Consider the following 25,028-nt stretch of genomic DNA (forward strand, 5'->3'; position numbering starts at 1 on the left):
ATATATATATATATATATATATATATATATATAAAATGTAATACCATGTCAGAAACCACATAAATATGTTCACATTATTTTGCAACTTGACCTGGTTTGAGGCAACTGATGCTTTAAGTATGGAGTTCCATTACTTGTTAGCCACATTAGCTTCATAGCTCCAGTGCAAATAAATTTTTTTAAGGTGCTCTGAGAGCAAATCTACATACTTAGCTCTGCTGCAGGATAATACAGCCCAGTCCGAGTGACTGGTCAGTCACTCAGCCACATCCTTTCACTCACACAATATGAGCAGTTTCATTCTTAACAACTCCGGTCATAAACGCAGTACCTGGCACAAGTGGGATTCAAACCAGCAGTACATTTTTACACTGAGAGGTCTTTTGTTTGCATTCAAGAAGGTACAAATTCACATTAGATCTTTATGAAATGACTTAATAGCCATATGGATGTATTTATAAGTATATGTATTGTATATGTGCATGTTTATGTATAGGTATTTTGTATATCTATATGCATATGCATGTGTATATCAGCTTCTGGATGCAATCTACAAATTTAGCGTGCAAAAGTTAGATGTTATCAACGACAAAATAAGTGGGATTTTGTTTTAGGAACATCCAAAGCGCTTTGCTCTAATGTTCATGAACGTAAAATACAACTTAAAAGCCTGGTTAAAAGAAATTGCTAAACTTTTGCAAAGCCTAAAGTTTAAAGCAGTAACAGATAGGCTAACTACATAGCTAAAGCATATCTATTACTGCTGCCAATTGGCTGATTGACTTTACAAAAACTCAAAATTTTAACAAAGTTAGGTGAGACAGCCACGTGATGGTATGTGTGCTTTCAGAGTCTGTAACTGTTATTTGGAATAAAAAGTTATTGTGGGAACATGTTTAAGTCTGGAAGATCAAACATATTGTTCAATCAATCCATTCAGTGCATTTGTAGCAGTAAACACCATCACATTCACTCTACTTGAACAAATTTGGCACAATGGCATGAACTGGCATGAACTTCTAAAATGGAAACGTACAAATCGCAGGATAAGCTTAACTTACCTCCTGCACTTCATGTCTGAAAACGAACCTCTTTTGATGATCAATGGAGTAAAAAAGGAATAATTATGGCCAGTTGAAAGGCCTTTCCACTGAAAAAGCATTTCAGATTTACAATAATGTGTAAGGTAAGCTTTGAAAAGCAGTGCTAGCTGCCAAATAGTCCATGTTAAAAACAATTCTTAAAACAAATTTGTGGCATTGTCATAGTCTTCACAGACTAGCCCCAGTGGCAGTGTCCCCACGCTAGTCCTCTTCAAAAGGTGCTCATTGCTTGTCTGAAGCAAACACTACAGATAAAGAAGAGAGAGACAAGGAATTATGAGCATAAACATCATGTATAATCAACAAACTCATACTTCTGTGAGACAAAAGACTTTGAAGGAACGACTACGTTCTACTGCGGAATTACTACCTTCGATCAGGGATGCACTGATACCACTGTTTCCCCTCCGATTCCAGTAAAGTATCAGCAAATACTGAGTAAAAACCAATACTAACTCTATCTATTCTATTAACTCTGTCTAACTACTCGATAGGTGACAACAAAACCCTGATGATTCCACTTTTTAAAATATACAGTCGTATGCAAAATTGTGAACACTCCTTGTGAATTTACATTCTTTTATTGATGAGTTTAACATATTGGAAAACATAAAATATAAAATGTGCCACAACTTTTGCACATCTTACATTATATGTTATTACTCCATTATGTTAAGCTCAGCAAATAAACAGGGAGTGTGCATTATTCGGTATTATTTGTATTATTTCGGTAAAAGAAGGTGTTCTGTGTCACAAGTACAAGATACAAAGCTTGAATAAATAGCAGGTACTGGTTGGACAACTTCACATTTGAATGGTGTCAAAGCTATAAAAAGTCACTGTGATTTACATTTTACATCTTCATAACGCTCGATTGAATCTGACGTATTGAAATCCCTGCTGGTCGTGCCTTCCTGTGTAATTCTGCTATTACAGATTCTGCAGTAAGAATTTTTACTGCCACTCGTCTCAAGTGTGAAATAATTCCCCCACATCACCAACATGTTCCTTGCTTGAGTTTGCATACATGCCAGTTACTGGCATACATGCAAACATCATTCAGCAGTGTTCGTGTATGGAAACGCTTCATGGTGATGGTATTTTCTGGTGCCAGAGCTGGTACTGTATTTAAAGTGTGATGCAAAAGTTTGTGCGTCCTGTTCAAACTACGTTTTAGGTGAAAATAAGTACAAGTCCCACACATGTCTGCACATTTTAATGGGCAATTACTGTTTATATGCTGAATTTGACATTTTGGGGAACAACATAAAGCATGAAATGTGGTTTGTGCAGTTATGGCACATTTTTTATTTTTTAGTGTGTTTAGTGTGTTGCAAGTAAATAGAAACAGTGCACTAAAATTAGCGGAAAATGCCATGAAAAATTTCCTGTAATCACATACACAGGAATACACGCATGCTGGCTAGCTAGCTGACCAGAGATACGGGAAAATGATATAGACTGCACCAGGCAGTAAAGCTAATGCTTAAAAAGTCCCCAGTTTGCATGTTTTTTTTGTTTGTTTTTTTTTTAAAAAGATGCTGTTCCCTCTGCCCTCCTGCACCGCCCCCTGCTGTTCAAATAGAGCTGGGTTTGCCAGATTGGAAAAAGTAGGGAGAGAGTTGAGCATCCTGACAGCCTTTTTATTTTATTCACTGTCCCAAAAGACCAGAGAACCGACACGTGTTATCAACATTTTATATGTAAATCTGATAACGATAAAATATATTTCAAGCAAAACTCAGATCACAAATCTATATATTGTAACCATTTCACTTTGTGTGAGGGAGCTTTTAGAGGCGTTAAACACTTTGAACATCTGGTTCCTATCACCACCACTGTGAAAAATTCTGACAGAGTAAGTTCCTCTATAATGGAGCATTTCACATTAAACCACTCTGGGTGACTTTATTTACATTTCAAATATTTAATTATGTGGAAATGTTGAACAGTCAGTGGAATCGCCCTTTAATCAGAAGTTAGAGCCAGTAAATGTTGTGAAATCAATGCACCTGACCCTTTTTCTCCTTCATCTCGCTCTAATAATGAACACCTGAGAGCTGCCCAGACCAAATTTTCTTAAATAAGCTTGTTCTGTGGACACACATGGTTCATTCATGTGATGTTATTAACTAGAATGTGCGCATGTGGGTCTATTCAGGAAACAGGTTCGTTCACAATAATGACCGATTTGAGCCAATTACCTAAATGAATGTATACCATCATGTTAATGAGGCTCATAATGTGAATGCAGCCTAAATGAAATTAGTGAGACAGATAGAGAAGCTTACTTCTCTCACGCAGACCCTGGCCGAAGCTGCGGTAGAGGCGGTACAGGCCCCGGAACAGCACGCTTTTGATGGTCACCGAGAACACACAGCCTGTTATGGCAGCAGCCTCCAGACTGTATGTCTTACTCTGGCCCCACTGGGAAATGATCTGCAAAAGAAGAGACATATGTTTTCTGCTCCAGTGGGCCGCTTTTGGGTCACTCAAGCTCTCACTTCTACACTTATCCGTGCGTGGGTTTGCAGTCGTATGCAAAAGTTTGAACACTCCTCATCAAATTACATGCTTTGTTGATTTTCCAGGTGAAAATAAGTTAAAACCTCATCTACAAAGAACAGATTTAAAAATGACATTTTTCTGCACATTTTAGTCCAGAATTTCTATGTATTTACTGAGTTTAACATATTGGGAAAAAGATAAAATATTAAATAAGCCATCACTTTTGTACAGGCCATTTTATTTAGATTTTTTTTCCAATGAGTTAAATTCAGCAAATAAGCAAGAATGGTGCATTAAAATGTGCACTAGTGTGTTTTCTGTAGAGGATGTGGTAACTTATTTGTTTCATTAACTTATACAACAAAACAAGTCGTGTGACTAGTGGTGCCCAAACTATTGCATATGACTGTACATACACTACAGGCCAAAAGTTTTGAAGCAACACTACCTTCGTGAAAATAAACATGAAAATGTATGTTTGCTAATTATATTTTTTCAAGAGATAATAGACAGTAATGTGTTTATTCACAAAGAGCACAAAAGGGCTTGACTAAATGTGTGCAGCAATAGTGTATAACTGATTCTTTATTAGTTTTGCTTCTGGTGACACTCCAGATTCTCCACATAAACTTTGCACTGTTTGTAAATTCTTATTGACTCAGTAATAAAATGTAATTTCTGACTTAAATCTGTTTGTTTGTCTTTTACATGTATATGAATATAATATGATTAGCTAACAATAGTTGACTATCAGTATCGAACTGTAATCAGGGGCCGTATTACAGAAAGTTCTTAACTCTGAAATCTTATCTGTTTAGACAACTTTAGTTAGGACTGAATTTAGGACAGTAGCTATTACAGAACAACAGCCCTTAAGTTCACAATCTTATCCATTAACTCCAGATAGGAAAACAGTATTACAGAAACATCCTAACTAGACAGAATTTTTCTAAATTCTGTCTTAACTTTAAGACACACCAGAGCCATCTTAACTTGTTTTATGCGTCTGTTTCTATTGTTTTGTGCAGTGACAGACAGCATAGTTCACTATAATTAGCTTAATGATGTTACATTTATCTACACTGAAAACTGCACTTTGACTTATGAGGGGTTTTTGTTCTAACCCCCAGACCCCACGATCTCCACTGTCTCCTCTTATTACCTCTGTGTTTTTACGTTGATGAAAACTCGTCAGATAAAATATTGCAGTGATGGTAGTGAATAATGAGGAGACAGAGCTGAACGTGTGTCTGTTTATTAGGAGGAATAACGTTAGTGCGTTCGGCTAAATCGTCTGGGAAACTGAAACTGAAACTGTGGAGCGGCGACGCTCTGATAAACAGCATGAAGCGCCGACACTTTATTCTGAACTTCAAGTTTATGGTGATTTAGTTTTATTTGACCTTTTTACATCAGTAACGGTGGCTAACATTAGCTATCTGGCTAACTAACTAGATTATTTTGATTCTGTGTTTACGTTTCAGCTGTGTGCGTATGGTTGGTTGCTAGGTAACAGACATGACAGTTGATTGTCGACTTTGATCGAGTAGGTTAAGATTTCCGAACTTGAGATGAGATGCTGTAGGATATCACAGAGAAGACATTCCAGAGGGGTAATTCTCCTCTCTGGTTCTCTGGTCATATCATGTTCTAAACCACATCAGTGTTTCTGCATGAAACAAAGGTTGAGAGACGTTTTTGGGTTTTTATGTATTTACGGAGATGAGTTTGGTGACAGTCCAAGTCCAGTGTTTGTTAGCAATGTTAGCCTAGCATCTCCCGTTGTAAACTTTGATACCAAGCATGTCTTTGATGATCGACTGCACCTGAGGCAATTAATTGAATTTTTCGCTGAACTGTTCCTTTAAGTAAAAAGTGTTTGTTTACAGTCTTTTGGCTTGTAGTGTGTATTTGCAGATGAAAGAAAATACTGATATATCTAGATAGCAAATTTTCTGTTTTTCACCAAAAGCATGCAGTATTGAAGTAAATGATAGAACTGTACTATTTTCTGTGTTGTAACATTAAAAAAGAAAGATTAAAAGTTGCCTGTAAGTTGTTTTTACCGAGTAAAGTAGGTAAATGAAATAAGCCAGCTGTGGCAAGTTCATGAGGACGAAAATCCAAACCAGGGGCTTCACTTCTTTTAGAACCTAAAAAGAGATGAGAAGGAAATTATCAGCAGACAGTGATGATTTGTGGGGAAAAAAAGAAAAATTGTGTATTCAAATCTTTTATACCTAAAAAATAGTCATTAGCCATTATTTGGGCAGTTTTCCTCAATTTCTCAGTTTAGCCATGTCCAATTCCATCAGCTAGATCTCCCAATTACATGATGCCACCAGTGCTAGAGGGGTGAAGACTAGCACATGCTTTCTCTGACATATGTGAAGCCAGCCACCACATAAAGTAAGAGGTTACTTGATGCCCCCTGTGGGCATTAAGAGTATTGCATTTGCAAATGCAAAATGCACCAGACCAGCGTTTCCCACTTGCACTAGTGTAGTCCACTTGCCCTCACAGTTGTGTGTTTTCAGTCACATTATTAGCTCTTGATTAAAGGGAAACTCCACCAACTTTTCAAAATTTATGCATAATTCAGAGGCTGAAGTCATTCAGAGCAGTTTGTTTTGAAGTGGTTCATTGCAGAGAACTTTACAGACTCTGATTTCTTAACAATGGTGGCAATAGGAACCAGAAGTCACAATGTCTACAACACAAATATTGCCATTTTATTTACTATCCATAAGCACCAGTGAACCTACATGTATCTTTTGAGTTTTCATATGTAATGTTGGTGATGGTAAAAAAGTGGAAAGTCTGAAAAAATACATTTCCTTTGGGGAACTATTTTGCCTCACAACACCCTGCATGTACCCCTCCGCCATGAATGGTTTAACAAGAGGTTTTTGGCCCAGACTTTATCATAAAACTATTGTTAAACAGTGTCTCAGACATCAGGCAGCATATACTACTACATTTTGTGTAGTAACTTTCTGTGAGGGAGCTTTCAGAAGCATTAAACTCCTCAGATGTCTGGTTCCTATCACCACCACTTAGAAAATTTCTAACTGAGTAAGTTTCTCCAGAACAGAGCATTCACACCAAACTACTCTGAATGACTTTGTTTACATCTTAGCCATTTAATTATATGGAACTTCTGAAAAATTAGTGGAGTTCCCCTTTAAAGTCCCTCCTGGGCTGGTTCAGGTGTGTTAGTGCAGTAAGAAACTAGTGCAGGAGGACTAGAGGAGTCGAGTTCTAAGGAATAACATGGATACATACATATGATAGATTATATAAAGCAAACAGACTCACAGCAATGGCTCCAGCGGCAGCAGTGAAGCAGGCCCAGACGACTCCAATTCCTAGAATGACAGTGTGAGTATAGGAAATGGAGGTGCCTGACGTTAGGATTAGGATGCACAGGCACAGCTGGTGAAAAGGGGGGAAAAAAAAACATTTTTTAAATTATTTAATTTTCTTCTGTACCCAAATGCACTCACTAAGTCAGGGCATGTTTCCACATCAAGTTAAGTAATCTGAAATGAACTTTATAAATAAACGGTTTCTACGAGAGACATTAGACAATCGATTTATAATCTCTGTTCATTTTAAATATCAAGAGGAGATACAATGCAAGTACTTCTAGATTACAGGTTTGATACCACTTGAAAACATGACATCCTGTTTGAAACACAGAACACAACAAAATATCAGAAGCACAAAGAAAAGTCCCCACTAGCATGCTGATGCTATCTGTGCAAGTTTTTGAAATGACAAAGAAATTTACAAACGAGTACAAACGTGCAGATTATAACTCAGACCAATGGAATTCATTGCCTTTGATGACCATTCTGTTGTTGAAGACATTGGATTTTATAGGCTCATACTGTCACCTACATGTTGTAATAATTTTATTACGTTTTTACTGTCAGCCCAGTTTCGTCCTATAACTTTTGATTAATAATACAAATATAGTTTCTTTATCACCTTGTAGGTTTTACGTTTCGTTTACTAATTCAAAGGCATACATAAAACGGAAAAGTTAAAAAAAAACACTCTTTCGGTTTTCGATTTGAGTTTTTGGCCAGGCGTGTCTTCAATCTCAGTTTTGGCTTCGGCCAGGAATTTCCACTTCAGTGCGTCCGTGCTTTTACTGCCGTTACATGAAACAAAATACATCCACACAAATGACAGAAACTAGAGCAGCAACAATGAACAATTTGAAAGAGTTAAATGGACAGAAGCAGACAATCATGTCATTGTGTATATGGCTGTGCTTTAACTCGTGTTGCTGCATCTCCAGGGTAAATCACCTGGGCTTGAAGGTCAAAAGTAACCATGGAGAAGCAGAGGTTTAGTATGAAGTACTGTTCCTGCATGCTCTCCAGAGCTCCACCCACACGGAAGGCCATCATGTTGGGCCTCCGGATCAGCAGCACGGCGCAGATCACGTGCAGCAAACCCACACTCAGGATACACACAAACCGTACCTGCAAAACACACATACAGCCAAAGAGTTCCAGCAGAGATGCTTAGCTGCAAAAAATACACATAAACCTGTCAAACATTTACTGACAAACCTTGATGAGTAAACTGACAGTAAGCTCGTAAGGTCCTGTTCTAGGTAGGCTGTAATGGGCGGGAAATCTTTGTCTTAAATCAACCTTCAAATCTTGGTGACAGAAATTTTCAACATTAAACTTAACCTACCCAATTAACTCATCTTCTTTAATATTGAAATAAATTAATAGTGAACTATTAAGCATTAAAAATGCAGCTTACTGCGTTTTAACCAATCAATTCTGTTGTAAAAAAAAGGAACAATTTTAATATGACTCTAATATTCTACAATTTTCAAACAATTTGTAGTTAACATAAAAATGAAGACCTTTTTTTTTTTAAAGATGAACAGGGCTGTATATGATTGTATAATAGTTGAGAATGCTGTGCAACAAGAACAAACTTATGATAACATGGATATCCAGAACAGAAAAACAGAGAGCAAATCTCACTGATAACCGCTATTCAGTCATTTTGTGACAAGAAACTATAAATAGATGATTGCAATTTATGATTTATACATTTTTTTTACCTTGTTATAGTTTCTTGCTGTTCCTAAACCACTTTAAATTGTGAATATAACAATATTTTACATTTTGGTAATAACAAAAGTACTACTATACTGCACTACACTATACTATACCACACCACACTTACTACTGAATAATAATATGACAACTGATTCCAAACTTCTGAGTATATTTGGTATGTAAAAAGTATGAGCTAACAAAGCTAAAAACTGATTCATATATAACTGATTTATGTTATGTGATTTATATATATCACATATATCGTTTCAAGACTACACAGGAAGCACGACTTCCCATAAAATTTTATTATGACACGTCACTGAAATTATTAACCACATCTCTATATTGTAACTCGTAACTCACACTGACTGCACTTCATTAGTTTCAGACAGGTGTGAAACATCTCTGCACTCTGGCGCCGTTTGTTTATTTAACACGATCTGCATCTGTTAGACAGTACAGTCTGTGTGAACATGTTTGTGGAAGCCAGTGGAAGCACAGCCCATAGAACTCAACTGAAGCCAGGCTTCAACGCAAGTTAATGGCAGATTCAAATACACATTGGTTTACTGGAGCAAAGATCACTGTTTTTGGACTTTTACAGTGTCATTTTGTCTCCTGCCCGGATACTTCACTGGGATTTTATTGAGAGTGCTTTTTGCATATGAAAATCAGCTCAATGTTTATTGGACAACAGGCTTTCTCAAACGTAATGTTTGTCCCCCCTGGAAGCTCAGCTTCTGTATGAGATGACTGGTGGAGCTCTTAAAGGGTAACTTGTAACAAACTGCAAACTAGCACTGGCATTGCTGGCTCACTATAATTCTCATGTTTTATGGTCTTTTTCAATTTGTAAAATATTGTGAATAAAATTGTGAATACAGTTTTGGGTTTGGTCATTTTTTTTTATTTGGTTTGTTAACAATAAGGCCTTTACTAGCTTTTGTTAGTTCATAATTTAGCAGTTATAGCTGCTTTGTTGGAGCAGTAGGGCAAACTGCTGTTGTTGTTAACCTTCTTTTAGAGAATTAAAAAATAGATTCACATTCAAAAGTTTGGAATCAAAGTCTTCAATACAATATAACAAATTGGTTTCAGATAAATGTGTGAAATGATTCTTAAATGCTGGTCCTGTGCACCTTCACAGGTTTTACATGAGTAGGAAACTGAGAATCTGAAAAAGAAGACAACCAGTGTTAGGCTGGCTTTTTTTTTTAACTTTTATGCAACTTTAGTTGCTTGAAACCTACGAGAAACTAAATTGCACTTGAGTTGCATGATGTAACGCCTTCTACAACTCATTCGAAACAGTTGCAAGTGTCTCAACTCTGTGCAACAAGTTTCATGAAACAGCAAATCAAATACCTTTGTGTAACTGTCAAGGTGCACGGAAATTATGTTGCAGGCAACTTACCACATGCAACTAATATAAGTTCCACCATGTTAGATTTGTCTGAATGATGAACAGACCTGTAGACTGATAAATCTCTATAATATCAAGAATGAAGTTATAATAAGTTAATATCTTGAATGCCTTGTGTGTCAAAAGCCCCTCAAAATACTTGAAATACTACGTAAAGCATCTAAATATATCTTTGGTGTCTAGTTTATTATATTTAAATCTATACTGTAGAAGTTATTATTAAATATAAAATAACATTGACTTAATGTGGCAGCCAAACTTTTGAACAGTAGCTACTGACGTCAGAAAGCATCAGCCGCCACTGGTCTGCACCTGCAGTCGGCGGCGACCTACTTAAAAGGGAACTATTTTCAGAAGTTCCACATAATTAAATTGTTAAGATACAAACAAGTCATTCAGAGCGGTTTGGTGTGAAATGCTCAGTTCTAGAGAGACCTACTGAATCAGAATTGTTCTCTGTGGTGGTGATAGGAACCAGACATCTGAGGAGTTTAATGCGTTTAAAATCTCCCTCACAGAAAGTTACTATACAAAGTGGTTAGGCATACACTGCCTGAGATACTGTTTAATGATAATTTTGTGATGAAGTTTTGGCCTAAAACATCTTGTTAATCCATTTATTAGAATACATTAATGGCGGTGGGGTACATGCAGGGCATTGTGAGGCTAAATAGTCCCCAAAGGAAATGTATTTTTTTTAGACTTTCCACTATTTTGCTATCACCAACACTACATATAAAACCTCAGAGGACATTTGTAGGTTCACTGGTGTTGGATAAATAAAATGCCTATATTTATGTTGTAGACATTGTGACCCCTGGTTCCTGTCACCACCACTGTAAAGAAATCTGAGTCTGTAAGTTTCTCTGCAAATGAACCACTTCAAAACAAACCACTCTGAACGACTGTTTATATCTCAACCACTACATTGTGAAAAAACAATGTGGCTTTTTTCTATGTAGGTGTGAGGGTAGTGTCTAAGTAAGTGTTGGAGTAGAGTTTAAAAAAAAGCTGAAAAGCACTGATTTTGGTTCAAAGAAATTTTATAAAGATAAAGCGCTGTATAGTTTACATATCTTAGACATGCACCAGTGCAGGTGTGGTATCATTTACCAACGTTCTACGCTTTGACACTGTGCCATGCTGTTTGTTTTATAAGGGCACTAGATTCTTATCATCCCTGTTGATGTGGCAATGACATACTAATTAACTGCTATACATAAACTTCACTTATAAACTCAGTGAAACTCATAAACTCACTTATCACTTGTCATAGACCCTGCCCTTTCAGATGTATTTGGCATAGTTAAGTTATATAGCAGGTGGGTCACAAAACACCTACATCTGCCTTACAGGATGAGTCAGTGAGTGTGATCATGTGTTATGTGCAAATGTATGTCAGTGTGACAGTGTATCCTGTTTTAAGACTTCACCTGTAACTTCTGCTTTTACTCTCGGGAAGGTTTCCAATGCGCTTGTTAAGCTGTTAAGCTTGGTCATTTCACAGGAGAGCCACTGCCCTGCCCAGTTTCAACTACCGTCTTCCTAGTACACCAAGTACTGTGAATAGCAGAGGTTTGGATAGCAGAGATTTGGATCTGGTGTGTTGGGTAGGGCTACAATGATTAGTCCATAAAGTTAATTAGTCGATGTGTTCACTTATAAACAAAAGTGCTCTACAATGTTCAATGTATTGCAAATTTTCAACTCTAAATATTGCATACATTCACTGAGCACTTTAGGAACACCAATACTGGTTAGGGCCTCCCTTTACTCTCAAAACAACCTCAATTCTTCGTGGCTTTCATGCTGCAAATCTCCCATGCTACCACATTCCAAAGGTGTTCTTTTGGATTCAGATCCGATGACTGGGAAGGCCACTGAAGAACACTGAATTCCTTTCCATGTTAATGAAACCAGTTTGAGACCACTTTTGCTTGGTGATGTGCTGCATTACGATGCTGGAAGTAGCCATAAGAAGAACGGCAAAATGTGCCAATTAAGGGATGCACATGGTCAGCAACAATACTCAAATAGGCTGTGGCATTCAATCCATGATTCCTAGGTATTAATGGATCCAAAGTGTGCCAAGAAAACATTACTCACACCATTACACCACCTCCACCAGCCTGGAGTGTTGAGACAAGGCATGCTGGGTCCATCTCTACTATCTGTGTGCCTCAGCAGAAATCAAGATTCATCAGACCAGGCCATGTATTTCCAGTCTTCAGCTGTCCAGTTTTAGTGACCCTGACCCCGCTGTAGCCTCAGCTTTCTGTTCTTGGCTGGCAGAAGCAGAATCTGACATCTTCTGCTGTTGTAGCCCATCTGCCTCAAGGTTTGACATGTTGTGCATTCTGAGATGCATTCAGATCACCAAAATTGTACAGAGTGGTCATCTGAGATACCGTAGCCTTTCTATCGGCTTGAACCAGTCCGGCCATTGTCTGCTGGCCTCTCTCCCAACAAAGCATTGCCATCCGCAGAACTTGCGCTCGCTGAATGTTTTTTCTTTACTGCACCTCTAGAGTAAACTCTAGAGACTGTTGTGTGTGAAAATCCCAGGAGATCAACAGAAATATTTAAACCAGCCCGATAGTCAATGTGAACATTACCTAAAGCTGCTGGCCCATATCTGCATGATTTTATGCGCTGAACTGCTGCCACACGATTAGTCGATTAGATCATTGCACAAATGAGTAGGTGTACAGGTTTTAAAAAAGTGCTCAGTGAGTGTATATGTGTTTTGTTATTATTATTATTATTTACATTTTTCTCCCCAATTCAGTCATTCAAGGCCAGTTCCCACCCACTTCCTCTGTCTCATACAAAGCTACCAAGCCAAAGTCCAGGATGTGCTTCCCTCAAAACACACAGTCACATAGCTAGTCACCACATCTTTTCGAAATGTTACTGATGCAACATTTGACAGCTCAAGACACTTGCTACATCTGCTAATTCTGTTACGCTAACTAACAGACGCTCTCAAGGGTTCCTGGTGTAATGAAAGTAGTTGTTGCGGTCAAATGTTGACTCATTCAGTTTAAATTTACATGTACAGATGTTTGCGCATGCACAGTGTACATATAGCTAAACTTGCATAAAAAGTTGACACTCGCCTGAGAAGTGTTGGGGCTAAACATGCTGTCTGTGTTTAGTTAGGCCGGAGAAGAAGCCGTTATCCTACGGAAAGAATTTAGCTGGCTGAAACCAAAAAAGAGCACTCAAGTAACATCTTTAGGTACTGTAATTGTGAATGGCGGAGAAGGACAATGATTTTTTGTCCGAGATTTGCTGTAACATTACTTTTGGACTCTTCTGTTTAACAATTTCAAATTCAGTAGCACAAAGGAAGCAGACAGAGGAGCACATTTACAAACATGACTTTTCTTTAATTAAGCAAACTGCCTCAGGAGCAAAGGAAAGTTATTTATCCACTATGGGTTAAATCAGTAGATGAGCTAACGCTAGAGCTAACAGTTTAACGTTAGATGAGAGGCAGCAAGTAATTTTCTGCTTAGTGAATAATGTGGAAACGCTGACTCTTTAACATGAGCCATCATGTCTCAGCCTAGTTGCACCACTTCAGACCTCTTAGTCATGTCTGTGGCAATTTAAGACACTTGTGTTTTTTGATAACGTTAAGTAAAATAATACACTTCACCGAGTGAGAAGGCTGAGCTGTCAGTTTATTAGGTACCAAATACTGACTTAAATACCATAAATAAATGTTTGTACAATGTCAGCTTTTTTCTGCATCAACTTTTACAGTTCTACACGTGAGAAGTTGACCCTGTGGGAAGCTCACGTCAACTTTTGAGAGGTGTTAACTATTTTCATTACACTGGCCATGGATGGCTGTGGCATCACCTGGGACTGAACTTCTCCTGATGATAGAGATATAATAACTGCACACAACTTCCAAATATAAAAGGTAACTGTGCATAACACCCAGTGCACATATTTTATGTTACTTGGAGATTATGTTATATAATCTACATAATATATTATTATATATAATTTTATTATTATTATTATTATTATTATTATTTTATTAGTTATGTTGACACCTGCACCAAAAAAAAATGCTCTTACATATACTTGCCGATCAAAAACTCCAATTCTGATTCTAATATAATGTCTGTGGTATTTCTGACAGATTAAAAAGATAGGAGGTGACATGGCTTCTATTGTTTCCTTGCACCATATATAAAAAATCTGACTACAGAAATAGTTATTTGCAGCCGAAGTGTTGGAGCATTGAATAATTAAAGCTGTGCAAGGCAGTGGATCCACAGGAATGGAGGAGGAATTTTAGAAACTCTGAAATCTGATGTCTTTAGTCACCATGATGGCTTCAGTTTGGACTGAATTTGTTATTACAGTATTACATAAGCATCCTAACTAGACCAAATTTTATAAAGACTGTCTTAACTTTCGAAAAACCCCAGTTCTGTCCTAATTTATGTTATAACCATCTGTTCCCAACATGAGCCATTCTATTGAAAAGAGAATGTTTTTGTTCTTAAGCAACTGTGACAGGCAGTAAAATAATTTCAGTTTAACTACCATAACGGCATAACGCATTCTTATTGTAAAACTTTTCTAGTAAAACACTGGCATGACGTTGGTGATTTAAGAGAGTTGAATATGTGGCAGGTTATTAGGAGGAATAACCTTAGCACAACCAGCTAAAGCCTTGGTAAATGGAAATTTAGGTGTGGTGGGCCCTGTTAAACAGTAGGAGACGGGCTCCTGAGTGGCGCAGCTGTCTAAGTGTTGACCCAATCATCAGGAGATCAACAGTACTATCCCAGGTGACGCAGCAGCCATCTGTGTCTGGGAGTCCAAGAGAGCTGACATCACTCTCTGTGGGTGAGTAAGATTGTCATCCCTCTCCTCCCACCACTCAGCTCAGCAGCTCAGGCATTTGTTAGCTGGTGTAACAGAACTGGCACTAAGCATTCTCCTCCAATTGTGTTGAGCTGTTCAATGACGTTGTGGTAGTGGTGTTTTGGAAAGATATGTTGGCTGGCTTCACATGACTCATGGAAACATGTGCTAGCCTTCACCCTCCCAGGGATGATCATGTGATTGGGGACGACTTAGCTAGTGGGAAGAATTGGACATGCCCAAATTGTGGAGAAAACTGGTGAAATGCCCCTCCCAAAAACTTGAATAAGATACTATTATATGAGATATAATTTATAATATAATTATAATTCCTATAATTCCTAAATGAAGATACAATTTGCTTCTTAACTTGGGACAAAAGAGAGGTTTCTGTAATACAGCCCCTGATATATGGAACATAAAGCAGTGTCAGTGTGAAAGGCTAATCCTCAATTTGGTGGTGCTGGGATGGAGCTATGTTGGTCAGTGACATACCAATAGAAGCGGGTCGTGTGTTGTGAGCACGCTGAAGTTGACCACTGAGCGCACCATGACCACAAGCACGCTCAGCACAAAGACAATCAGCTCTTGCCTGTTCTCCTGCAGCACCCCCCGTGTGATGTAGTACATGCAGAACACTAGGAGAAACATCACACAGACACAAATGCATGATGACATTTTCTAACTACGCACAAGAAATGCTGACAAACTCTTATCTCTGTATAAACGTCAAATCATTATCTCATCACATCATATTATTTATTTACAGTAGATCACTAAACAGAATAATGCTTGTTACTGTCTCTTGTTACAGTTACTGTCTCAGGTTCTCCCTCTGTATTTTAACCCTGGTGACAAGGAGCCATAGCACACCTCAGATTAGCCTCAGATCATACCTGAAATATAGAGCCTGTTTAAGTCAGGTGAAAACACCTGCAGGACACATTGTGAGGGGATTACTCAAACCACATTTAGAGGTGGTCAGAGATTGACTGCACTGAACAGACGAGCAGGTGAACAAGGAAGGTAAAGATGTAGGGTAAGCAAGGCTGGGGTCATCCCCAAACCAAGCACAAAACTAAGTGTTTTCCACTCTGCACCAATTAAAGCATCCAATCCAAGCTTGTTGACTTGTACTGTAACGGCAGAAATTTTGTTTAACTTGCATTAAATTGAAAACGGTACAAAAACACAACATCTGATGTTTTACCTTATTAACTTTTTGGTAAATATACACTCAAAAAGTCGGGACAGGAGCATGTTTACCTCTGTGTGACATCACCTTCCCTTTAACAGCACTTAATAAACATTTTGGGACTGAAGACACAAACTGATCCAGTTTTGAAAGTGGAATTCCTTAGCAGTCTTCTATTATACGTAAGTCTTCAGCTGTGCAACTATACAAGGCCCTTGTTGTAAGACACATGTTTTCAATGGGAGACAGGTCAGCAGACTCCAGAAAGGTCAATTCAGAACCTGCACTCTCTGATTACATGGCCATGCTGTTGTAAGAGGTGCAGAATGTGGCTTGGTGTTGTCTTGTGGAACGTGCATGGGTGTCCTTGAAAAAGACGGCGCCAAGAAGGCAGCATATGTTGCTCCAAAATGTGTTCGGCATTAAAAGTTTCTTCACAAATGTACATTTTTGAGGCTTTTTTTAAGTTATAAATTGTGTCAAAACTTTATCTTTACACGCTTATATAGCAAAAAAAAAACAAAATACTGACACCATTAGAAAGACCTCCAAAAGAAATAATAGGACAAATAGAACAAAATGCTTTGTAAAGGCCTTTACGTTTGCATTAGAGAATGAAACAGTCAGTGGGTGTGAGTTTGTATCAGTATAACAATATTGGCTAATCATGTTGTAAGTGTGCATGTTGTAAGACTTCCTTTCACACCATCTGACTTCTGATTGTGTGGCTTCATATTCAGCACTACTATGAACTAACAGCACTAAAGGAAAAAAAAGAAAGAAAGAAGAACAGATTCTTACGCAGCTGAACCAGTCATGCCTGTTGCTTTTAATTTTCCTGACTGGCAACAGCATTGAAAATTGGGAGGTGATCCTATTGGTTACATGAAACAAACGACTGGGAGAAAGTTTTACCTCAAATTAGTTTAACCGTTTAAGGTTGATGCAAAAATGTGGATGATTCTGCTGTTTAATCTGCTCTTCTTTGTTAATGATATAACTTCTCAGTGCTGTTATTAAATGCTGTGAATTTATATGATATGTAAAGAACACTATCTATCAAATCTATCTACCATTTTTTTTTTATTAAGGTTGCGTCACAAACTACCGTTTTTGTGAATTTTATTAGGAAATTAAATATGGGCGTATAGTATATGGCCAAAAGTGTGTGTACATCCCTCCTATACTAACTTTAGGTGCTGCAGCCACACCCATTGCTAACAAGTGTATAATCTCCACAGACAAATACAGGCAGTAAAACAAGTTGTACTGATGTCACCTTTGCCACAAGTCAGTTTGTGCAATTTCTGCTCTGCGAGATCTGCCCAAGTCAACTGTAAATGATGTTGTGACATAAAAGAGCAACAACACTCCACCCATGAAGTGGAAGACCATGCAAACTCCCTGAGAGGGGCTGCCGAGTGCTGAAAAATGTACGCTGTGAGAAAAAAAGTTCTATGCAGGCATGTTTTTCGGTCATCAAGGTACATACAATGTAAATGTAGCCTCAAAGGTACAACAATGGTTTTGAGGTCCAACCATGTACCTTAAATATGTTTTTTTCTCAGGGGAAAAATAAGCTAATGTTTTAAAATATATCAATAAATTAAAAAGCCTGAAGACAAGACAGGGTATGTGGAGTCAATACAACTTAGAAAACATTTAATTTGAATGCATTATGGTAATATAATACATTATTATTATTAATGTATAATAATACATTTATTACGTTCCCTGGCTAAAGGTACTGAAGACGTACCCTTGACGGAATCATCCCAGTGACAAGAGGGGTACCACCTCAATGACAGTTTCAGTACCCTTTTTTTCTGAGAGTGTTGCACACAGTTCCAAACTGCCTTTTGAAGCATACTGTGCATTAGGAGCTTCATGAAATTGGTTTGCATAGCCGAGCAGCTGCACACAAGCCTAAGATCACTTGGTGCAATGCCAAGCATCAGTTGGAGTGGTGTAAAACACGGCACCACTGGACTTTGGAGCAGTGAGAACAGGTTTTCTGGACTTCACTATCTGGCAATCTGGATGAATGGATGAATCTGGGTTTGGTGGGTGCCAGGGGAATGCTATCTACCATACTGCATGGTTCCAACAGTAAGTTTGGCAGAGGGACAACCTTCTTGGGTTGTTTGTCAGGGTTTGGGCTCCACCCCATAGTTCCAGTGAAGGGTAAAGTGAATTCTATAGCACACAAAGACATTTTACATAAGTACATACTTCCACCTTCCAACCGTTTGAGGAGGGCCCTTTCTTCTTCCAGCATGATTGAGCCCCTGTGCACAAAGTGAGCTCCATAAGGACATGGTTTGACAGGTTTGAACGGAAATGTTGATTGTGAGCCAGGCCTTCTCGTCCAACATCTGTGCCTGACGTCCCAAATGTTTTTTCTTCTGAATGGGAACAAATTCGCACAGGCACACCCCAAGATCTTTTGGGAAGCCCTACCATAAGATACTAATAATCATACTGACGTGATGTTCAGGTGTCCACATACTTTTGGCCATACAGTGTGGGTAAAAATAGGTAATTGATTAAACAAATCAAAAATAAGAGCTTATGGATCCCAACTGACTCCCCCCAAAAAATCACAGTGCATCTAACAGTATGGGAGGTCTTATGCATCTTTTACACAGTGATCAATGCAGTAACTCCTCTAGCAGCAAAGTTAAGGGTCCATCACCAAATTCTCAGCACAGATCATTGCCAAGATGTTCAGTCTGAGGGTTGGAAAACAGCCTCACCTAATTCTACAAAGCACCTTTATACTTGAACCAACTATATACTGCACTCTCAGAAAAAAGGTACTAATGTGTCTCTGGGGCAGTACTCCTCTTGTCACTGGGGTGGTACCCTCAAGGGTACATCTCCGTACATTTAGTCAGGGAACATAACTGTGCCATAATCCATTGAAAGGATATTTTCTAAGCTGTATTGACTACACTCACCCCGTCTCGTCTCCAGACTTTTTACTTTATTGTTCTGTTTTAAAACATTAGGTTATGAAAAGGTACAAATATGTACTTCTCACCTGGAAAAACTTACTTAAGGTGCACAATTGTTGTACCTTTGAGGTAACATTTACATTGTTTGTACCATGAAGAACAAAAAAACTACCTGCACAGAACCTTTATTTCTAACAGTGTGGACATCGGTGAAAGGGCTGCATGCACCTGATGCTGATAAAAAATACTGTTCAGCACATAGAAAGTACTTGCATTCACTTACGGATGCTGACAAGCTGGATGAGGGACACCGTGAGGTCATCGTCATCACTGCCTTTACTGACACTCTCTCTCTGGATGTTGAGCACAGTGAGGATGAGGAGAGCCAGCAGGGAGCTGAGCGTGAAGCAGAAATAGATCTTCACTAGACACGGCAGCTCTGACCACCGCTTTATCTGGACAAAGGAAAGCAGGCATAGTGCTGCACGTGAAAATGTGAGTTTATTTGCTGCCTGAAATGATGTTAAAGTCAAAAGTGTAGGGCTGAACCACACAGTTTGGCAGTGTTGCAGGTTGTTTACATTGCCTGGGAGATGCCACTGTCAGTCACTTTGTGTTCTAACGTGCATACATAGTTATATGGAGCATTTATCCACTATTAAACTGTATTAATTTATATATACTTCTTAAATTTAATACTAGTAAACATTCTTCTGTGGCATATTTTAACTTCTAAAATAAAATTTATAAATTATTAACCATGTTGTCAGGGTCTTTAAAGACTGAAAAGGAATATAAGAAAGGGATGCTTCTGATGAGTAATGGTGCACTACACATCATACTCACTGGTCCGCATGGTGTTGGTAACAGGTCTCTGTGTCTGGGCTGCAGGTTTGGAGAAGGCAGATCAACGCTCTGTAGCCGCTGAGGCGACAACAATGGACTGAAAAGTGAAAAGTGACACATGTCAAATTTGCCATGTAACTGGAAAGGGTGACATGGCAGAAATGTCATGTCACTATACTTCAAGACATTTTCAAAGTACATGATATGTATCACAATATTCTGACACAGTGCAGCAGCGGGAAGGCCACTGAAGAACACTGAACTCATTATCATGTTTATGAAACCAGTTTGAGACGACTGCTGCTTTGTGATGTGGTGCATTATCACGCTGGAAGTAGTCATTAGAAGATAGATAAATTGTGGCCATAAAGGGATGCCCATGGTCAGCAACAATACCCAAACAGACTGTGGCATTTAAGTAATGATTGATTGGTATCAACGGGTGAAAAGTGTGCCAAGAAAACATTCCCCACACCATTACACCACCTCCACCAGCCTGGACTGTTGACACAAGATTAGTGCAAAATTCTGACCCTACCATGTGTGAGCCTCAGCAGAAAACAAGATTCATCAGACCAGGCTACATGTCTCAAGTCTTTAACTGTCCAGTTTTTGAGCATGCCCACTGCAGCCCCAGCTTTCTGTTCTTGGCTGACAGAAGTCTTCTGCTGTTGTAGCCCATCCTCCTCAAGGTTTCGATGTGTTCATTCTCATTCACCATCAGTAAGAAGAATAGTTTCATGATGCAAAGAACCCTTTTAACATGCAAAGAGATCTTTAAAGGTTCTTTAGTGAAGAAAATGGTTCTATATAGAACCATGAACACTCCAAGAACCCTTTGTATAATTAAAGGGTTCTTTGTGTCATGAAAAGGTTCTTCAGATTAATGTAAAATGTGCATGAAAGTGCCATACATGGTTCTATATAGAACCTTTTTGAAAAGGGTTCTATATAGCACCTAATTGTCCTATTGTTACAAGCTTGACATCATAACAACAGAAGAATCTTTTTGGGTGTTATATAGAACCAATTTTGAAAAGGTTCTATATTAAAACTGTCTCTAGCACATTCTCCACTGGTCTGAAGAGCCATTTCATTATTTAAAGAACGCTTTAATCATGCAAAGGGTTCTTGGAGTGTCATGGTTATATATAGAAACATTTTCTTCACTAAAGAACCCTTAAAGAACCCTCTTTTGAGTGATAGTTTCTGGCCAGAATGCCCCATTTCCCAGCAGGCATGTTGTGTTGCCAGAACACCGAGACACAATGTTGTCACAATGTGGTATATCAGTCATCAGTATGTTGAATTTGAAATTTGAAACTGTGTAACTTGTTGCCCCAACATCAATTTTTAAAGCCACCTGACATCAAATACCAACACTGCATAAACATCAACTGAACATCTGCTAAACATGGAATATTATATTTCACTCAAGTGTAAATATGATAACAATTAAACTCTTACGTTTCACGAACCATAATAAGCATCCAAAGCTTGCAGTGTGCACACTTCTAGTTCACCAAGGTTTCATTTGTCTTTGAAGTGCACAACTCCATGCCACAGGAGAAGACTGTCCAATGTCCAGAAACTGGACAACTGAACAAACCTCCATGAAAAACAAAAGCGCTACAGTGGACAGGCTCTGCCAGTATGAAACATTAATAAAATAAGAAATAAACAAAGCCATAATACACATAATGTAGCAGCATCCCTGTTGCTAAACAGTCTACTTTGTGTACTTTACTTAAGGCACCCATGAACGGAAATATATGCCAATTGCTCAGTGCTACAAACATACAAAAGATACGTTTCTTTTTGTGGGAATGTGGCTTTTGTTTGCTTAACATTTACACTATTGTGCAAGGTTCTCTTTGGTGTCATTGTAGGAAATGAAAACAGAACAAAACAGTCCAATCAAATCAAGGCTTGCAAGACATTCTCTTAGCACCCCAGTAGTCTGGAAGCAGGAGTGCATCAGTTTAAGGAATGCACACTATTAATGCAAAATATCATGAGATATTACCAGAAAATGCTTATTGTATTGTAAATACTGTAAACAATCATATAAATTAAATAAAAATACAAATCTTAAAATCTGATTAATCATTCATTTCTGCATTTGTGTCCCTGTTTATTTATTTCTATTTTTTTTGTTGTCCTTATGATACTGAGGGGGCTTTGCAGACACTAATGGCTACGTATGCATTTATTTATTAGATTTATTACTTTTCATTTTGGCAGATACACACATACAAGTGTTCGCAGTCACATCAGACAACTTTCATATTAACATGACTGCAGTGGTTCCTGCACTGTAACATGACAGAGTGATGTAACGTTATCGTGGGCTACTTCTCCCTTTATATGAAAAACAAAAAACCTTTCACAATATTCAGCAGAACAATATAAACTTCTACTATTACTTTTAATCACGACATGAAAATAACCACAAGGCTCAAAAGGCTCAATACAGAATGAATAAACTGACCAAACCTGTTTTTTTTTTGCTTGTCAAGGTCTCCATTTACCGTCCACTTCTTAATATCCTCAAATTAAAAACAGTTATTTAAATTAAGACTTAAGTTCAATATTTCTTTCTCTCTTTCTCCTCAGCTTCTCTCTCCACTGGTCAGCTCACTGTGCAGCTACAGCCAGCAGTTATTTATTTTAGTGAAATCACACAAGTGGTTCTTAAAGGGGCAGGACCCACCTAAAGGCTAAATATAAATTATAATCATAGGCAGATTTTTAACTTTTGGTCTTTCAATTTGCTCAGTTATTAGTTATAAAAACTGTTTATATATATATATATATATATATATATATACACACACGCACACACACACATATATATATATATATATATACATACATATATATATATAAAAAACATATTTTTATCATTTTAAAATGTTTATTCTTTTGCTTATTATCTAAGTGCTTTTCCCTTTTTTCATTTTCACTTTTACTAAACAAATATCATGTTTTTCTCCTTTTAAGTGATTTATTTTTCATATCATCATATGCAAATTTTTAACTTCTTTTTTTAACTTTCGTTTTAATATTATTAACTAAATTAATGATATTGTTTTCAAAATGATGTTGATAATCCAACACTGAAGACAATGTCATAGTAACACTGTAATGATATTGATATAACACAATTTTCACATTGTGATGACATTGAGTACCTGCTGGGAATACATTATGGTTCTTCAAACGTTCTTTAGTAAAGGCAATGGTTCTACTTAGAACCATGAGTTCTATACAGAACCAACACACTTTGAAAAAAGATGCTTCCCCAGTGGTTTTGTACTAAAGACAGTGGTTCTATTTAGAACCACGAGTTCTAAATAGAAGGATTTCATGCTTACATGGTTCTCTGCATGGTGAAATGGTTCTTCAGATTGATGGAGAATGTGCTGGTTCTATATAGAAAGGTTCATCTTCTGTTACGATGTCAAGCGTGTACCAACAGAAGAACCCTTTTTGGTGATATGCAGAACATTCGCTATCAGTCTGGAGAACCATTTCACCATGCAGAGAACCTTTTAAGCATGAAATCCTTCTATTTAGAACTCATGGTTCTAAATAGAACCACTGTCTTTGTACAAAACCACTGGGGAAGCATCTTTTTTCAAAGTGTGTTGGTTCCATATAGAACCTTTTTGAAAGTGGTTCTATATAGCACCAAAAAGGGTTCCTCTACTGTTATGATGTCAAGCGTGAAACAACAGAAGAACCCTTTTTGGCGATATATAGAACCTTCAACACATTCCCCATCAATCTGAAGAACCATTTCAACATGCAGAGAACCTTTTAAGCACAAAATGATCCTATAAAGAACTCACAGTTCTAAACAGAACCACTGCCTTTAGTAAAGAATCACTGAGGAAGAATCTTTTTAAAGTGTGTTGGTTCTATATAGATCCTTTTTGAACATGGTTCTATACAGCACCAAAATAGGTTCCTTTACTATTATGATGTCAAGCGTGAAACAACAGAACAACCCTTTTTGGTGATACACAGAACATTCAACACATTCTCCATCAGTCTGGAGAACCATCCCACCATGCAGAGAACCTTTTAAGCATAAAATGGTTCTATAAAGAACTCATGTTTCTAAATAGAGGCACTGCCTTTAGTAAAGAGCCTTGAAGGGACCTTTTCTAAGAGTGTAGGTAAAGCTGGAGTTTCTAATACAGGATGGACGGTGAGCGTAAAGACCAGTTACTAACAAACCGGTTCACAGGGTCTCACAGGGAGCCGTTGGCAGCAGCTGTTTCCCAACAGAGACACAGCTCGCAGACACAGAGCACATCTGAGCTTTGATGAGCTGCAGCCAGTTGATGATTAAAATACCACAACATTTCATCTCTGATCATTTCACAGCTCCACCTCCACTAATTACAGCCCAGCTCAACATAGTTTGATTCATGAGGCATAAAAAGAAAATCCAGCGTTGCTCAGCAAAACCGACGGGGTTATATTTAATCCACAGACTTCCTCTTACAGACCTCATTCTATTTCCACAACTAGTGTGTTTAAACCTAATGCTACAGCTACAGCCACTGGTCAGCACTGTCACTGCCCCCCCCCCCAGGCCGCCCTCCGACCACCCAAACGAGCCAGTTTACTGAACACTCACCGAATCTCGTCCATTTTGTACCAATCTGGAGAAGCTACTTTTGTTTTCTATTTCTCCATCAGCTGACTTCTGCAAACCTGCTCTTCACATTTTGGGAGAAACATGCAAGGAGTGGGCGGGGAGACGTGCGCACGTCGTAACGTAGACCATGGATTTTGTCCACATCAATGCTGCGTGCGTATATCGCAATACGTGTTTGTGGACGCTTTTGATTTTCTCCAAACGCAGACTGCAACAGCCACCAGAATATATTTCAGTGTGGTTGCATTAGTCGGAACATAATGCATGCCAGAAATATGTACAGCTGAATTCGTTATTTTAGAGTGAGAAAATAATATGAAGGCGGAGTGCGCAAA

The 25,028-nt window shown here is 38.1% G+C and overlaps 1 protein-coding gene across 2 annotated transcripts; it reads right to left on the reverse strand.

Annotated features, from left to right (window-relative positions):
* On the reverse strand, positions 1-24,842 carry LOC118813537. Of its 2 annotated transcripts, none has more exons than XM_036578919.1 (9): positions 22,518-22,662; positions 20,022-20,118; positions 19,459-19,571; positions 15,519-15,661; positions 7,931-8,107; positions 6,930-7,046; positions 5,678-5,764; positions 3,395-3,542; positions 1-1,348 (listed from the first exon to the last, which is right to left on the reverse strand). In XM_036578919.1, the coding sequence occupies exons 1-9, from the start codon at positions 22,546-22,548 to the stop codon at positions 1,326-1,328; spliced, it is 936 nt and encodes a 311-aa protein (XP_036434812.1). In that variant the 5' UTR covers positions 22,549-22,662; the 3' UTR covers positions 1-1,325. The 2 variants fall into 2 exon arrangements, with proteins under 2 accessions (XP_036434812.1, XP_036434811.1); XM_036578918.1 differs by lacking the exon at positions 22,518-22,662 and adding an exon at positions 24,673-24,842 and having other exon boundaries at positions 26-1,348; positions 19,459-19,630.
* Positions 24,843-25,028: the final 186 nt, after the last annotated feature.

Source organism: Colossoma macropomum, unplaced genomic scaffold, assembly GCF_904425465.1.
Source record: "Colossoma macropomum unplaced genomic scaffold, Colossoma_macropomum, whole genome shotgun sequence".
Lineage (NCBI taxonomy): Eukaryota > Metazoa > Chordata > Actinopteri > Characiformes > Serrasalmidae > Colossoma > Colossoma macropomum.